General features: G+C 33.0%; 1 protein-coding gene across 1 annotated transcript in view; it reads right to left on the bottom strand.

Annotated features, from left to right (window-relative positions):
* Window positions 1-8,040, bottom strand: part of LOC106459782 (potassium channel subfamily T member 1-like) — a 73,269-nt gene extending 65,229 nt beyond the window's left edge. The window contains exon 1 of the mRNA XM_022386625.1: window positions 7,804-8,040. Coding sequence (XP_022242333.1) covers window positions 7,804-7,991 — 188 coding nt within the window. The 5' untranslated portion in view covers window positions 7,992-8,040. The remainder of the gene's footprint in view (window positions 1-7,803) is intronic.
* Between the last annotated feature and the right edge of the window lie 4,319 nt (window positions 8,041-12,359).

Below are 12,359 nucleotides of genomic sequence, written 5' to 3'. Positions count from 1 at the left end.
GTAACCGTGTACGTCGTTTACGTACGTACGTTACGTTACTTTCTTACTTACTACTTACGACCGTAGAAGTAACGTACGTACTACTAGATCGCTCGGGTTGTAGGGGTTTTTATTCATTTCTACTTAGCTTAACATAATACTTTGATACTTGATGAATTAAAACTTGGTTTGTATAGCCTATTTTTTACTGTTTTCAGAATATGTCGTATAGTTTAGCCTGAATAATTACCTTAAAAATACATGACTTGTATTTAAGTAATTATATTTCCTACGACGGTCAAATAATATTAACGTGGTTTGTACATGTCGTGTAGTCTTTCAGCTTTTCCCTCAGTGCAGCTTTTGAGTCAGACTGTAAATCAATAGCTATTTTCCTTTATATTGCAACGGTAAAATCTTTTCATCTGTAAAAACGATTCAGTGCCTAACTCATGTCAAAGTGCATTATCTGGGCTACTCTAAGGTTCGATGGACCTGAATACTTTACTTAAAACTAACAAAACCTATTACTGGTGGTGTTATCGACGGGGTATACTGAGTTTAACACACAACAAACAGTACTAATACATATCACAGGCATTATGTATTTAAATACACAAATTGTATTCAGTAATTCGTTAGTTTGTGTTTCTCCTCCTATGTTTTTTTACACATCAAAGGACTAATCAAATATTATGTGGACTACCTACTGGGATAAAGATTATTCATACTTAAGATACTCAAAAACAAAATTTGATAATCCCAGCCAAGCCTTTAAAAATATTTCAAGCCTTTCAATACATATTAAGAAATCTAGTCTTTTTTTGAACGTAAAACTACCGAAAACAAATTTCGAAATAATATTGAAATTACGTACTTTACCTATATAGATTATAAAGTAGAAAAACTGACACAGATATGTACGTATGGATATATTACATGTACTCTAAACCGTGTAAACGAAACGCTTTTATAGTAAACTATATTCAGTTGAATGTACCTGATTCATCCATCAATTTAGAATTGAACTGAACAAAACAGACACACACAGATATATCGTAAACACATAACGACTATACCCTATCAAATGCTTCTTACTCTGAACAACAACAATATAGTTACGGTTTTGCTTTTTCTATCTCCAAAGACTAGGTTACTAATGCACATCAGTGAACAATTACTTGAAACCGTCTTACTTACATGGTTTATAAATGTTTCAAACACACACTAATAGGTAGCCTTGACGAAACATACTGAGTGTACTACAATAATGTCCCTTAATGCACTTACTTTTAGTTTTCTTGAGAAAATAATTATTTACTTTACTTTATTTCTAGCTGGAATGTTGTGTTTTCCATCATATTGATGACAAGTCATATATGAATATTTTGACTACTTATTGATATGCACCGTTATACAAGTTATTCGATCAGTTTAAAAGAATTTTACAGTCGCGCGTGATAATTTTTTTACTGAAATATTCAACTGGAGTTAAAACCATTGTGATACAGCATTGCAAGCATATATAACGGTACGCACCACACTTTAACATCAATACACATATGCTAACACGTATTTTGCTTGTTAATTTGACATACAACGGTTGTAAGTACTTCGAAGGAAAAAAGTTCATTATAAGTTCGAGTGTCGGACTCTCATATAGGTTTATGTAATATTCTAACATGAAATGAACAACTTTTAAATAAACTGTAATACGTAAGACACAAATAATATTGTTGTACCTACATATACGAAAGTGTTGCACGGAAAGATCAGTAAAAAAAATGAACATTATGCAACTTCATACGACTAATCTAACCACAACAAGTTAAAGTTTTCAAGTCAATACTTTATTGTATTTGTGACACATAGCATGTGTTTCTCTATTGCTTCCATAAAGAATTTATTTGTTTTGGATACTCTCGAAAACCAACACAAGGGTTAACTATGCTAGCTTTAACTGATTTTGAGCTGTTCGACTAAAGGATAGATAGCTAGTCAACACCACAAACTCATAAAATGATCTTGTCTGACTAAATAATGGGATTTGGTTCTCACTCGTATAGTACACCTCAAATAATGGGATTTGGTTCTCACTCGTATAATACACCCAATAATGGGATTTGGTTCTCATTCGTATAATAACACCTCAAATAATGGGATTTAGTTCTCACTCGTATAATAACACCTCAAATAATGGGATTTGGTTCTCACTCGTATAAAGCACCTCAAATAATGGGATTTAGTTCTCACTCGTATAATAACACCTCAAATAATGGGATTTAGTTCTCACTCGTATAATAACACCTCAAATAATGGGACTTGGTTCTCACTCGTATAATAACACCTCAAATAATGGGATTTGGTTCTAACTCGTATAATACATCCTCGGTTCTAAAGTGCAGAGCGTGATTTTTTAGCGACAACGAGACGTAAACAACAAACCATCGAATTTGCTCTCCGGTACGCTAACCACCAGATAACTGTTGTTTCTTTGTTTTTTTGTTAAACTGTCTATTCTCTGCACACCGTGGGTATCGTGGGTTAGAACTTCTCAGACTTAGGTGAGTTCCACAGAGAGAAATAAGGAAATATAAAGGCTGATTAGAACTTATCTATATCCTGTGATAAAATCCACAATTTCATAGGTGATCGTATGTTGAACTTATATAACACATGGTTACAATAGGTAAAACACATTATATACAGACGACAGAATTTAAAACTCGCGGTTACAATAATTCATCACTTCATCTTAAAATTTAAGTAAATCCCATCTCACGTAAATAAAACGAAAAAGTAAGTTTCAGTATTTAAGGAAACAATCTTGAATTATTCTGTATACGGTTTTAAAAATGTTCAAATAATTCTAAGTAGTTTTATCTATATATATTTACGTATTTTATTTGTTTGTAATTAAGCACAAAGCTTCACGATGGGTTATCTGTGCTCTGCCCACCACGGGTATCGAAACCCGGTTTCTAGCGTTGTAAGTCCGCAGACGTACCGCTGTGCCACTGGGGGAGAGGGGTGCGATATGGAGCCTACGCTAAGGTAAATAATGGACTATCTGCACCGTACTCACCGAGGGTATCGAATTCGAATTTTTCACGTAATAAGTCTTTTACCTTACTTACTCAGCCGTCCTCCCGGTGGCTCGACTCGCAATCTGAGGGTCGCGGTTCGAATCCTAGTCCCACCAAACATGCTCACCTTTTCAGCCGTGGGGTCGCTGTAATGTAACGGTCAATCCCACTATTCGTTGGTAAAAAGAATAGCCCAAGAGTTGGCGGTGGGTGTTGATGACTAACTGCCTTGTCTCTAGTCTTTCACTGCTAACTTAGAGACGGCTAGAGAAGATATCCCTCGTGTGGTTTTGCACGGTAAGTTTACGAATTTACAATGCTAAAATCGAGGGTTCGATTCCCTCGGTGGACACAGCAGATAGCCCAATGTATCTTTTCTCTAAAACAAAGAAATCCGCTTAGGCGCTGAGGCTAAAAGACAGTATATAATGTGGCAATGCCATTCCATTGTAGACATATGTAATCATCCAAAAATAATTGAACTTTTGCAATAATTTTTGGAATGATGAATTTGCTCTAATGGCTTACAATATCATTTACGTCTAATCTGACGCTACCAAGTTGGCCAAAGCACATAAGACATAACAGGAATGATAATATACTTTTAATAGCAGAGCTATTCAATAAACAAGTTGACACTGTGCTACCACTGTGAGTTTAAAGCTACTTAACTGGTTTATCATGTGAAAAATTAGGATTAGTGTAAAATTTAATAATTGTTTTTTCGTATTATAATACATGCAGTTAACAATTTACACTTATGCATTTTATTGACTATTAATACAGAATTACAGTCAAGTAAAACTAATATAATTTAGTTTAAATCATTTTAGTTCTTATTTACATATCGGGCTCGCTAGTGTTCGAAAATTTATATATATATATAAAAGTAGTCTAACGATAAAAAAGGTAACTAACTGTGAGAAAAGCAGAATGTTCCTAATTCAGTCTCCAAATATGTTGTTTTCAAAAGCAAAGACCCTAATTTGAAAGACTTATTATATAGCACTGGACATGCTAACGTTACTACCTGAAGAAATATTTCACTAAAACTGATATATTTACTTGTATGACATTTGAAACATAGTTTCTAAATGTTTTAGATAATTCTAGAAATCTCCGGATTTTAGATGCCTTTGTATCTCTTATTTGTTTATGGAGATTCCGCAGTATTCTGAATTCAGATAAGTAGTTTTATGCCATTGTATCATTTTTCCCCTCTTGTTATAGGAACAGTATACATTTTCTTATATTTGTAGTTATTTCATATTTCATATTATATAGTTATGTTTAAGTTGTATTTTACATGCAAGCTGTATTAGCATGTTTGACCTAGATAAACAGATGTTTTTCATCTTCTGCTTCCTTGCCCATTAGGGTAGGGATGAAAATGCAAATATTACAGAATCGCATATTCCTCGTAGAGCTTATTGTATTCACTCACGTGAGTACATTACATGTTATGAGTAGCAAGCGCTCGGTATCTCAGCCGTAAGCTTAAAGAATATAACGCTAAAATTTGTGATTCGATCACTGCGGTGGGCACAGCACAGATAGCTTATTTTGCAGCTTCGTGCAAACAAAAATCCCTTTTAACCTATTCCGGTGACTACACACATATGCACTCGATGCTAGGCCTAATTATAATTATCACCTCGTTACCATTTACTTTAATACTTCATGTAGACCCCACCTGCGAGTTGAAAGGTTCATTAGCAATTAGATGTACCTAGCAAAATAATACTCACATAAGAATGAGTACATAAGAATATTCAAGATTATCAATTTTGTGTTAGATCAGATAAATTGCTTAAAACGCTTTTCCCAGGCATTAAAAATAGTCACGCTGTAACAGAGATACTTCCTACCTGAGTGTATTTGCAAATGATATATTGGGAGAGATAATCTGTAGAAAATATCTTATCCCAGCCTTTAAGCAACATATATATATATAAATCAAATCTTTTTTTTTATATACATTTAAAAATGTTATATTTTTCACGGTCGAAAAAAATCAAGACTTGTTAGATAAGGATACTTGTAAAATTATAAGAACGCCAAAACAAATTTATAGTTCAGAACAGTTTCAAATAGTGCACTAAACACATTGCCAAAGATTTTAGAACATAAACTCCAAGGAATTATGTATTTATTTAACTTTGTTAATTAAATTTCAATGCGTCCTAGTTAAAATATTCCGAGTTGACTGATCCTCGTGAGGTTTTTGTGGTTCATGACTGAAGACATTGTTAACAACGAGATCATTCTTTCTAATCAATACTTGTCTTTGCAGTAACTTATCAGGTTTGTAATGTAAATCGTGAGGTATTACCAACACATCCTAATAATGTGTTTTCTGCATAATTATCTAACTTAAACATGATTTTATATTTACTGTTAACTGCAATTGTTGAGTTGTATTCATAGTATCCGTATTATTCATGTTTTGTTTTTTTTCAGTTTTAGTAAATGTTTTTTCCTCGTAAGTTTATAGAAGTTATTAATACTAGTAGCATTCTGGGAAAATCAAGAGGCTTGTCGAACTAACTATTACGGTTTCCTAGAAAGCAACAAATATATGAAATCTACACCTGTGTTTTAATAATGTAAAACAATTAATAGTTTTAAAAACTCGAGCGATTACAAACACGAAAAAAATACAAACGGTTATCTGCGTGCATAGAAACCAATAGTTTAAAGCGATTCCTGATATTTGTTACATTATTCCGAGTTGTACATTATACGTGTTATTTAGTGTAAATAACAATCATAATAATTTTCCTTACAGTATTTGTTTACATGGAGTTTAGGTACACGATTATTTGTTTACATGGAGTTTAGGTATACGATTATTTGTTTACATGGAGTTTAGGTATACGATTATTTGTTTACATGGAGTTTAGGTATACGATTATTTGTTTACATGGAGTTTAGATATACGATTCAAAACATATCAATCTAACTTCAACTGTTAAATATCTTCCCAAAATAATTATTACGAAATATAAAATAAATTGTCCAGTATAACTTGTGCAATGACAGTAATGATATTGCTTAACCAATCTAAACATAATGAATTTAAAGAAAAATTATATCTGAGAGGATAAAGTTGCAGTACCGATTCGACCACTGTATATACAAAGACTTCAGCGCATTTTACAATGATGGTCTGCAAACTGACAGAGCTTAAATTATGTTAGAAAGAACTTAATGTTTCAATCGTTCATTCACCAGTAGTTTAGCTTAGTTTTTAATCGTTATCATTAATGATTAGCATGATAATATTAGACTTCAGCTGTAAATTGAATTAAAAGGCATTTGTTTATCTTCAAAATGAACTTTATTTTTACTTTGTGTGAGTATTATTCATTTAATCACAATTTACACTAACTGTTTTATTAGGCCTTATTAGCGGTAGATTAATCTGAGTTTTAGTTCGTACTGAAGGAAAGAAATAAGACATATTGACTATTTTAATATCAATCTATCTACTTGTGTGGCTACCTGCGATTTTTAAATAAGCCCTTTGTCACTTTTAACGCTTGACAATGTTTTCGTTATTTACTACTACGAAACAGATACAGGAATGGAATTCAGTTTTAACGCGTGACATTGTTTTCGTTATTTATTACTATGAAACAGATACAGGAATGGAATTCAGTTTTAACGCGTGACATTGTTTTCGTTATTTATTACTATGAAACAGATACAGGAATGGAAATCAGTTTTAACACTTGACATTGTTTTCGTTATTTACTACTACGAAACAGATACAGAAATAGAATTCAGTTTTAACGCTTGACATTGTTTTCGTTATTTATTACTATCAAACAGATACAGGAATGGAATTCAGTTTTAACGCCTGACATTGTTTTCGTTATTTATTACTATGAAACAGATACAGGAATGGAATTCAGTTTTAACGCGTGACATTGTTTTCGTTATTTATTACTATGAAACAGATACAGGAATGGAATTCAGTTTTAACGCTTGACATTGTTTTCGTTATTTATTACTATGAAACAGATACAGGAATGGAATTCAGTTTTAACGCGTGACATTTATTTATTACTACGAAGGACATACAGTAACAGAACCGGATGAAAATTTTATCACAGACAAGTCTTGTTTTGTTTTTTCATGAATTTATTGAGATGAAAAAAAAAACGAACTTTCTTCTAGGTATAAAAAGTACGTGATCTAAGCTAAACTGTCTTACTTTAATGTATATTCCCCAGCACTATGACATGTAATGGAAACATATGTCATAAGATATAGTGTTTGTTGTTGCAGTTGCCATCTGACATCACCATCATGCAAGAATGCTTATAGTTTACCGAAACTAAGAGCAGAGTTTATACCTATGATTAGTGAAAACACAAATATGAGAGTTAAAATAGAACTACCGTACCAGATCAAACCTAAAATAAACGCCGTTAAATCTGTTCATCAATACGTTAATTCACTATCAGTTTTGTTAACTCGCAAGACACTGTCTGTTACAAGAAGATACATAGTTTAATCGGTACATATTTGTCTGCACGGAAAAATACATGGTGGACAAGAAGTCAATATACATATAACAGTATATTAATATTCACACTGTTTTATATGTCAAGTTCAACTGATTTTACCAATTAACAATTAATTTGTAGATGTAATTTTGAATTCATACAGTTCCTTATGTTCATAATTTCCAGTCTAAGGTCACTTTTAGAGGTGATAAACTGGTATTAACCTTGGAATATGAAGGGCAACATTATCCAAGCTATCTGCTACAGATAAATGTCCTAATCGCGACTCCAGGCTTCTCCTGGGAGAAAGAGGTGGTACGTAATCACTGCAACCGCTAGACGGCGCCCTGTTTCCTTGGTGGGAACGAACATAAGACATCTCCACTTCTGCAACAGCGTCAGGACGTGTCATTGGTTGGTTTTGGGTTGTTTGCTGGTGACGTCGGCCGAAAAACCACAAGTTGGACATGTTAGCCTAGTAAGTTGGATATCTGTCGATATCTCCATAGTTTCAAGATATAAAAGAAGAGTTGATATTGTCACGTTTTTAATTTGAACCCAATACAATATCATCTAATGAAACATACTTCCACATACCTACATTTTTTAATTAGATAAAATTTAAAATCTATTAAACAACTTCATTTGTTTCTAAACCGCAAGAAAGTTATGACCTTTCAACACCAAAGGTGCAAAAGTTTTAATAACATTCTAACAATATTTCATAATACCAAAACTTACTTATCTCACTGAGTTTTCCAAGCTAAACGCGATTAGGTTTTACTTTCTTTTCCGTGCCTTCTAGATGCTTTTTTATGTTTACATTCACTTTATATCGTTACATAAGCTATTCTGAGCTATTAAGCCTAGCGTAATTTCTGCCCAATGATAAAAACAAACACGTCATCAACCGAATCAAAGTTTAGAGATTACTATCGCTATTACTATCGCTATTGGTTTCTCAATGCACAGAAAACATCACATATTTACCAGAAGACTACAAACATATTTGTTAACTGCACTAACGTGTTCTTATATATTTTTTTTAGTAAAGCATGTTATAGGTATAATAAATGACGTTAGAAGCGATCTTTGATGATACTTGAACCAATTACACAAGTATTATTTTAATTTATTCTTTTAAACCTAGTGAACGTGTAGTCAATCAAGTTTAAGGAGTAAAATATTAGTTTGATATGCTTCATGATTTTCATTTAATTTGATCTGCATTATTATACATGGACCTTTATATTTAAATACACTCATCTGTTCTTTTAACTAAAGTTTATTATACAAAATAATGCGTAGTTTTAACTTAGATTTATAACCTTCCAATCCATAAGTTATCGTGTACCAAGAGGGGTTGTTGTCTTCAACGTTTTTCACAAAAAAGAAACAAAATGTTGTTGTTTCTTTTGAGCTGGTTGATTCTAAGATCTCTTCTATTAAAATGTAGTTAACAAAATCGTGAAAACCGTTTCAGTGTATAAAGTAATACATTTATGTAACAAAGTATTATAAATAGCGGCGAGTTCGTAAGAAATGGCAGGAAGATAAACGTTGACATAAACTTTGAGGATTTAAGGGTTAATAATAAATAATATGACAGCTAACATTAAATTATGCATTTTAGATGAAAGTATATTAACTATGAAACTAACTTTTAACACTATTTCTCGTTTCGCAGACAACGTATATGCACAGTACAAGAAGCCAGATGGCTTTGTCTTCCTTCCTGTGCATATAAATTGCCTATTTTAATATTTTCCGTCTCGTTACTACACGTATAAATTGTTCGAAACATGTTTAAACATTAAATTTAAATAAACACAGAGACTTTAAACAAATAGTATAAACTAGAAAATGTGCCAACATGTACTCGTACCTATAAGTTACATATAGTAAAAACATTTTAAATAGTCTCATAAAAGCAGTAAAATTATTACCAGTTATTTTTACGTAACTTAGATGTTTTATATATGTACATTAGATAGCTTGTACTAGTAGCTCTTAAACTTTATCAGACTTTACTATTACAGGAAATATTCAATCTTACCCGTAACGCAGGTTAAACAAACCTGCACTTCATTTGCATCCCTCTGATGACCAGAGTAAAAACAGAATGTCTAATTAGGTAAATAGTGATTCAATCATTCAAGGTTCTTAGTTTTTCTTTCATAGCACAGTTTGTGTCTTCTCTTGGACGAATAAACTGCACATTGTAGCTGAAGTCCTAATAGTAATAGTCTCACTTCTCAAGTCTCTTAGTTGTATTTTACTTCATGGTTTTACATGAAATATGATTCCAAGATATAAACACTTTAAAAATAAAATTTTGTAGCGAGACTCTCCCTGATACAGGCAGAATAGGCTGTCAAATATTATATAAGCTATATCTTCTAGTCACCTACTATTTATTGAAACAAGTGTTTATAAATTTAGATATTTTTCTTTTTGTATTCGAATCATGTAACTTCATCAGAAGAGCATTAATTTCCCCTTTTTTTCATGCAAAAATAAATTCATAAAAATAACGCTTTTAACACATCCGCAGATTATTCTAACGATATTCAGTTTTGAATCTTACAAATCTAACCAGCGAATAAGTTGTCATAATCTAATCAAACCAAGATTTTCATAAACCTTTTTCATGCAATAACAGATCAGGCGGGAAAAATCGGTGAAGCTGGGCGTTATCTGGGAGTCGGCCTTTTAATATGACGCATCTACCTCACCAACAACCCCTGTCTCTCGCGATGGTTTGAAGCGTCCTCTAGCAGTAGGATGTGTAAATAATTTTCCTTCGTTTCTTTCCTATTTGTAACAACACTGTCAGAACAATAATTAGCAATAAAAACGAGTTTTTAAATCAGTCTAGTCATTGCACTACACGTGACTAAAGTAAATGTATACGAAGCATTGTACAATTTATTTAGAAAAAAAAGCGTTTCGGTTTTATTTTGTCAATATTATTCTCTATGTCATTACATTTATATCATTGTGTTATTCAAAACACAGCTCCTCTTTGTTCATTCATTTTAAGCATATAGTCTCCCCAGTGGTTCAGCGGAATGCCTGAAGACTTAAAACGCCAAAAATCAGATTTTGATAATCGATGTGACCACATTACAGATAGTCCGTTGTGTAGCTTTTTGCAAAAAAATACAACAAACATGTGTGACAATGATATATTTCAAGATATAGAAACATTTAAATTTAGACGGCAAAACAACCCCACTTCTGCCTACATTCTAGAGAAAATCTGTAATATAGTAAATAACAGCGTACTCTCTCATTATATGCATTGCCTGTGTGTTAAGTTACAGACTACTATTGATTAACTCAATGATAGGTTTATTCTACATTATGTTCCAGAGATGAATGCACTGCCATCACGCACACGTATTTAAAGAGATAGAGAAGTATAGATAAGCTCTCTTCAAATAATATCTAGGATCGTTCTTATTAAAATGTTAATGTGTTTGTTGGCTGCTCGGTTCCCTTTTATTGCTCAAAGGCTTAGAGAAGAATGTTGTATTATTTGCTAATGATGAGGGTGAAATTTCACAAAATGGTTTAACCCAGAGCAGTTAAGATCCAAATAATCAAGTAAGTGAACAATCTTCTCTACACCGCAAGTCAGAGAAGAAATAACTAACATTATATAGATACGTTGGTTCAATCTTATACATAGCATGTAGAGTAACGAAAGTAAGAAGAGAGTTATACTTATATATTAGATCGTCAAGAAATTAATGTCCCTTTTTTTAGATGAAAAAACCAGAACAACTTGTACATCAAAGACAAAACATTTATTAAATAAAATAGTCTCCATTCTTATCGATGATGCTTTTCCATCTTACAATCAGGTTTTCAATGTCCTGATTAAAGAAATCACTTGGCTTTGAAGCAGAAAACATGTCCATGTCCTCTTTAACACCTTCCATATTTGCATACGTTTTCCCATTAAGATGGTGTTGCAGCGAACGAAAAAGATGGTAATCTGATGGTGCCATATTTTGTGAATATGGTGGATGAGGAACAATTTCCCAACCCAACTCCATAATCTTGTGTTGCGTCAAACGTGCCACATGTGGATGTGCATTGTCGTGGAGAAGAACACCTTTCCGACTGACGAGTGAAGGGAATTTCTGATGAGTGGCTTGATTTAAACGCCTCAGTCGCTGACTATAGATCTCTGCATTGAGGATTGAGGAGCTCGAAATGAATTACTCCTTTGATGTCCCATCAAATGCAAAGCATCACTTTCTGCGGATGGAGTCCAGGTTTTGGGGTCGGAAGTGTTTTTTTTTGTTTAGGACTGAGCCATTGTTTTTGGCGTTTAATATTCACATAGAGAATCAATTTTTCATCATCGGTGACACTTCTGTCCAAAAATGGTTCACACGCATTACTCGTGAAGACGAAGCAAAGTTCACACGTTAGAAACGATGATCATCGGAGAGTTCGCGAGGCACCCGAACACCTTCTTTGTGGAGTTTTCCCGTATTCCTTATATGTTTATGTATTGTTTCATGAGAAACATGCAATTTCAGGACCATTTCACGAGTGTGTCACCTTGAATTAGGCTCAACAAGCGTCTTCAGAGCATCAATATCCATTCCAACATGTCGGCCCCTGCCATCGCAGTTTTTAAGGCTAAAGTCACCTGAACGAAATTTGCTGAACCATCGTTGACACTTTCGAACGTTCAAAACATTTTCATAAACTTCTTTGATATTCTTTGTGGCTACAGATGCGTTGCTTCCCTTCTTGTATT

The sequence above is a fragment of the Limulus polyphemus genome, unplaced genomic scaffold (assembly GCF_000517525.1).
Source record: "Limulus polyphemus unplaced genomic scaffold, Limulus_polyphemus-2.1.2 Scaffold30, whole genome shotgun sequence".
Lineage (NCBI taxonomy): Eukaryota > Metazoa > Arthropoda > Merostomata > Xiphosura > Limulidae > Limulus > Limulus polyphemus.
This window is presented reverse-complemented; position numbering and strand designations above follow the sequence as displayed.